Source organism: Nicotiana sylvestris, chromosome 12, assembly GCF_000393655.2.
Source record: "Nicotiana sylvestris chromosome 12, ASM39365v2, whole genome shotgun sequence".
NCBI lineage: Eukaryota > Viridiplantae > Streptophyta > Magnoliopsida > Solanales > Solanaceae > Nicotiana > Nicotiana sylvestris.
In genome coordinates, this window is record NC_091068.1 from 69,935,875 (window position 1) to 69,941,903 (window position 6,029).

The 6,029-nt window shown below is 34.2% G+C and overlaps 2 protein-coding genes across 2 annotated transcripts; one reads left to right on the forward strand and one right to left on the reverse strand.

Moving 5' to 3' along the window:
- Positions 1-340: 340 nt before the first annotated feature.
- On the forward strand, positions 341-721 carry LOC138883189 (secreted RxLR effector protein 78-like). The gene has a single exon (XM_070163854.1). The coding sequence runs from the start codon at positions 341-343 to the stop codon at positions 719-721; it is 381 nt and encodes a 126-aa protein (XP_070019955.1).
- Positions 722-5,226: 4,505 nt separating this feature from the next.
- Positions 5,227-5,559, reverse strand: LOC138883190 (uncharacterized). Its single transcript, XM_070163855.1, has one exon. The coding sequence runs from the start codon at positions 5,557-5,559 to the stop codon at positions 5,227-5,229; it is 333 nt and encodes a 110-aa protein (XP_070019956.1).
- Positions 5,560-6,029: the final 470 nt, after the last annotated feature.

Consider the following 6,029-nt stretch of genomic DNA (forward strand, 5'->3'; position numbering starts at 1 on the left):
TTCAATATAAAAAAAAATGTTTTTTTAATTCATCCACTTTAGCAAATTAAGAAAAACAATATTTTTTTTTTACAATTTTAACAAACCATTAAATAGTCTTTCTTAAAAACTTTTTGGAGTACTATTAGTCAATTTAAGATTTTCAAAATATTGTTAATAACAATAATTTATCCAGAATTGCAATAACTGTAGAGGTATCAAGCTGTTGAGTTACACCATAAAAAATTGGGAGATGGTGGTGGAGAGGAGGGTGAGAAAGAGTGTGTCTATTTCGGAGAACCAGCTCGATTTCATGCCAGGGCGGTAGACTATAGAAGCCATTCATCTAGTAAGGAGGTTGATGGAACAATATAGGGAGAGGAAGAAGGACTTGGATATGGTGTTTATTGACTTAGAAAAAGCCTACGATAAAGTCCCTGGCGAGGTTTTATGGAGATGTTTAGAGATTAGCGGTGTCCCAGTAGCGTGCATTAGGGTAATTAAGGATATGTACGATGGAGCTAAGACTCAGGTGAGAACTGTAAGAGATGACTCGGACTATTTCCTAGTGGAGATAGGGTTGCATCAAGAATCAGCTCTTAGCCCATTTTTATTTGTCCTGGCGATGGATGTGTTGACGCGACACATTCAAGGAGAGGTGCCATGGTGTATGTTATTTGTAGATGACATAGTGTTGATTGATGAGACGCATTGTGGGGTTAATGCTAGGCTAGAGGTGTGAAGACAGACCCTGGTGTCTAAAGGTTTAAAGTTGAGCAGGACGAAGATAGAGTATTTGGAGTGTAAGTTTAGTGTTGGGGCTCATGAAGCAGAAATGGACGTGAACACACAAGTCATCCCCAGGAGAGATAGTTTCAAATATCTTGGGTTTGGGATACAGGGTAACAAGGAGATCAACAAGGATGTCGTATACCGTATTGGAGCGGGATGGATGAATTGGAGGCTCGCTTCTGGTGTTTTGTGTGACAAGAATGTGCCATCTAGATTCAAGGACAAGTTCTATGAAATAGTAGTTAGACCGGCCATGTTGTAAGGAGCCGAGTGTTGGCCAATCAAGAAATCTCATGTTCAGAAGTTGAAAGTAGCGGAAATGAGGAGTTGAGTTGGATGTGTGGGCATACCAGGAGAGATAAGATTATGAATGAGTATATTAGGGACAAGGTGGGCGTGGCTCCCTTAGAAGATAAGTTGTGGGAATCGAGGCTGAGATGGTTCGGGCATGTGAAGAGAAGAGATCCTGATACCCCGGTTAGGAGGTGTGAGAGGTTGACCATAGCGGGTCAGAGAAGGGGTAGATGGAGGCCTAAGAAGTATTGGTGTGAGGTGATTAGGCAGTACATGGCGCTACATCAGCTAGCCGAGAACATGAACCTCGATAGGAGGGTGTGGAGGTCGAGGATTAGGGTTGTGGGTTGATAGGCAGTCTAGAGTTTCGTCTAGGCATTTCAGTAGTATTAGTCCTAGTCTTGTATTTTTCTATGCCTAACCCTTGCTATTTCATATTGTATCAATATTTCCTGCAAGACTGAATCTATTTTTATAGTGTTGTATTTTTAGGTATCTGTTGTTGCACGTTTCTTCATTTGTTCCCATGTCTACTAACCTGGTTGTTGCTATTGTCTGTTTATTACTTCATTTTCACTTCTTTTGAGCCGAGGGTCTTCCGAAAATAACTTCTCTACCTTCATTAGGTAAGGGTAAGGTCTGTGTACACTTCACCCTCCACAGACTCCATTTGTGAGATTTCACTGGGGTTGTTGTTGTTGTTAATAGCAATAATTTAGTAAAATATCCTATTTATCTATCACTTTAAATAAAAATAACTGGTCAACGATATTTTGACTTCTGAAAATCAGAAGGCATCAATTAAATTTTGCCAATTTCATCTACTCTAAGAAGACATGTCACTAATTAAGAAATTAATGAAGAATAAAAGCAATTTAATCAAACAAATCTTATAATGAATGTTATTAAATTATTTTGCAATGAGTATATCAAAATTTAAGGGACAAATAAAGTAGATAAGTAGGAGTTAGTATTTTATGAGTTCTTTTGAAAAGGAATACTAATTAATCAGTTAAAGTGAAGGCATTCCAATCAGCATTCAAGCAAACGTAGACTTCCCTCATTCTCATGGACGTATTGTTATTCACGTAAAATAATTAGCAGAATTAAAATAAAAGGGATTAGTTGATTTGGGATTCGTGAGAATTTAGCGTAACGAACCATAAATGGAATTTGAGAGAGTGAGGGATATATATAGATGGTTGCTTAACGTATTTGGCTTCTTTAAGCGTACGACGCTTTCTTTTTCCAATACTAACCATACCCGCCTTTCCAAAAAATAAAATAAAAAGAACTAATAATAATAATAATATACACCGCAGTGTAAAGAAGTTTTAAAATATTAATGTAATTTTAACATGTTATCACAACTTATCTATCCTTTTGTTTTCTTGGTAATTAACCTCACTTTTTGTGAGCACTTGCATGTAGTTATTAATAGCATACATTTTTTTTTATGCCTAACAGAGAATCTGATTGTGTATATAATTTTTACATTATTAATACATAAAATTAAAACATTTGATTTAAAAATAAAAAAAAAGGAAAAAAATACGCCACCTCGTGGATTGTGTAAAGAATCCTCCAGAGAAGAAGTGAGGCATTGAGTAATAATGAAGCAAAATATGAGGCGACATTCTTTTGTTCCTTAATCTTCCGCTAGTTTCCAGTTTAATCAAACTCCATTATTTTAGTATGTTCAACAAAGTCCAAAAGGGACCATATGCCATATGATTGACCCCACTTGATCCTTTACTACGTAGTCAACTTCTAGTCAAGTTAATACTATTAAAGTCTACTTCCTCTGGTTTATAATAAGTGATCAATTTATTTTTTTATTTTGATCCGAAATAAGTATTCATTTATATAATCAAGAAAAAAATTCAATTTGTTTTTCCAAAATTACCCTTAAATACGTATCCCTAAAAAGTCATTTACTCCTCACATTTGAGAAGAGAAGTAAGTGCTACTATAAATATGGTGCAATATTTAATGAAGGTAATTTGATTACATTAACTATTTTTATTTAGAATTTAGTATTTTCTTAATGGATTTGCCCAAAGCAAATTGATTACTTACTGTGCACTAGAGCGAGTAATTCTTATTATTCAGATAAGTTTCACTATTATTGGTGTGTAGATGTGAAAGCCAATCAAATTGCAGTGGCAGACACATATAGGTCATTCGTTCGTTCTTAAGAGAATATACATTAAGTTCGTACCCGTTATGGTAAAGAGTAAAAAAGAAAACAATTATACCTTGTAAAGTTTTCAGCTATTAACTACTTGATAAAATATATCACTTTATTCTTATTTTTTTGTAATCTTTTAACCAAGGTCAAAGTTTTATTAGGAACAAGTCAATAATACGGGTACCGAACATTATATGAAAAAGAAAAAAAAAGGTACAGCATATTGTCCACGAGCCGATGTATTGTCGCATCACACTGTGTGAGTTTTTGGACGATTTATATATGGGAGAAGTACACGGTTAACCACTAAATAATATATGTATTTACTTTTGAGTCACTGTTTAAAATATTTTTAATTTTTAGTCACTGCTTTAATAAACTTTAATTGCCCGAACGAAAATACCCTTCTGCTCATGTCCTTAACTTTTGAACTTAATATCAGGACTTCAGGACTACATGTCCTTAACTTTTGAACTTAATTTCAGGACTTCAGGACTACATGTCCTTAACTTTTAACTTAACTTCAGGACTATATGTCCTTAACTTTTGAATTTGTAACTGTAAGTTCAGGACCAAATGTCCTTAACTTTTGAGTTTATTAGTCTAAGTTCAGGACCTATTGTCCTTAACTTGTGGGCTTCTTAGTCTAAGTTCAGGACCTATTGTCCTTAACTTTTGAGCTTGTTAGTCTAAGTTTAGAGTTTCAGGAGCTATTGTCCTTCACCTTTGAGCTCAGGGTATGATCAAATCTTCAAAATCGAGCTCTTCGACCGAAATCGTATATATATATATATATAATACACAGAATCTTGGACGATAAAAAAACTATGGAACTGACTGAAGAACAATTAATTGTCATTGTGAATATTGGTAAATTGGTTTGTTTCGGGAACAATGAAGCAGCAGAATTGTTGCAAAAAGAAGAAAAAACGCAACATAAGAAGACAACAACGAAATGGCTAAATTTTGAATACCTTGTAAAGTGTTTGTGTAGTAAAGAGATTCAACACAAGAGTGTTTGCATTTTTCGGTTGAGACGAGGAAGCCATCTCAACTGGAGTTCCGAGTTTAGAGAGAAGCGAGGGTTTGAGAAGAAAAGTAATGGAAGAAAGGTGAAAATGTCTTTTCATATTAATTTTAATAAATTAGTGACTATTTTTGCTCAACATTAAAATTGTTGGATAAAAAATAAATACCACCTTCATTAGTGGCTACCACACCCGCCATTTTTACTCTATATATCATTAAAAGTCAAAGAGAAATGCACCATATTAATTGAAGTTGTAGCCTAAAAATATTACATGGCAAAATTAGTTAATAACTAGTTATTTAATTAATAATTAATTATTAAAAATTAATAAAGAAATTGACTACCTAAAATTAACTACTCAAACATGGATGAGGGTTGGTTTAGGTTAGTTAATTTCTTTGTTTACCTTTTTAAATCATTTTCGTTTTTCTTTGTTGAAATAAAAAGTGTATTTGTTCATTAAAATTCAAACAATATTATTGAGAACAATGTAATAAATTTAATGAAAAAAATATTTTCAAGAGTAATAAAATATATAACTTCTATTATATTAAAAAAAAAATAACAACAACAACAAAAAAATCCAGTATGATCCAAACAGGTGCGGTTTAGGGAGGGTAGTCTGTACACAGACCTTACCCCTACCTAATGTAGAGAGGTTGTTTCCAATAGACCCTCGGCTCAGGAAAGGCAAGAAGAAGAAAAAGAAAGTAAGAAAGGAAGAAACAAGAAAAAGAGAGAGATAAAGGATAAGTAGTACCAAATAACAATCAACAGGGAATACAATACCTGAGGCGAACAAAACCACATAATGTAATAAAAATCTAAGAATATGAGGAGGCATCCATGCTATTAAGACTATCGGTGAACACTAAAAGTTACCCACTAACCTTCTACCTTAATCCTTGACCTCCACACCCTCCTATCAAGAGTCATGTTCTCAGTGAATTGGAGCCATATCCTGTCTAATCACCTCTTCCCAGTACTTCTTAGGCCTACCTCGACCTCTTCTAAAACTCTCCACGGCCAACCTCTCACACCTCCTAACAGGAGCAACAATGCTTCTTCTCTTAACATGTGTGAACCATATCAGCCTCGACTCTCGCATCTTGTCCTCTATGGAGGCTACTCCAACTCTGTTCCGGATAGCTTCATTCTTAATCCTATCTCTCTTGGTACACCCGCACATCCATCTCAACTTTCTCATCTCTGCTACTTTCATCATCTGCACGTGGAAGTTCTTGACTAGCCAACACTCAATCTCATACAGCATATTCGGTCGGAATACCACTCGATAAAACATACCTTTAAGTCTTGGCGACACATTCTTATCACATAAAATACCGAAAGCGAGCCTTCACTTCATCCATCCCGCTCCGATGCGGTAGCAGACAAAAATATTAGACAAGTTATATGCTAATAATTTCTTTTAATCATGTAATTTTACTAAACATTGGATAATATAATAAAGAAAAACATAGAACAAAAAAGTTATCGATGACTATATAAGTCCTTTTAATTTAATAGAGATTTTTCATTAAAATTCAAACAATATCTATTCTATAGATAGAATAGGGGAAGCAAATCATTGTGATGATTCCAAGTGTAACGTCAAAAAATTAACAATTGTCAAATTTTAGGAAAAGGCTCCAACAAATGTTTCAAAATTTATTTTTTTTTAAAAAAAGACACAAAGAAATTAACTACCTAAAATTAACTACTCAAACATGGGTAAGAGTTGGT

What these genes read in the sequence shown, in the direction of transcription:
- LOC138883189 (XM_070163854.1), top strand. Translation starts at nt 341, where the DNA reads ATGGAACAATATAGGGAGAGGAAGAAGGACTTGGATATGGTGTTTATT.
- LOC138883190 (XM_070163855.1), bottom strand. Translation starts at nt 5,559, where the DNA reads ATGCTGTATGAGATTGAGTGTTGGCTAGTCAAGAACTTCCACGTGCAG.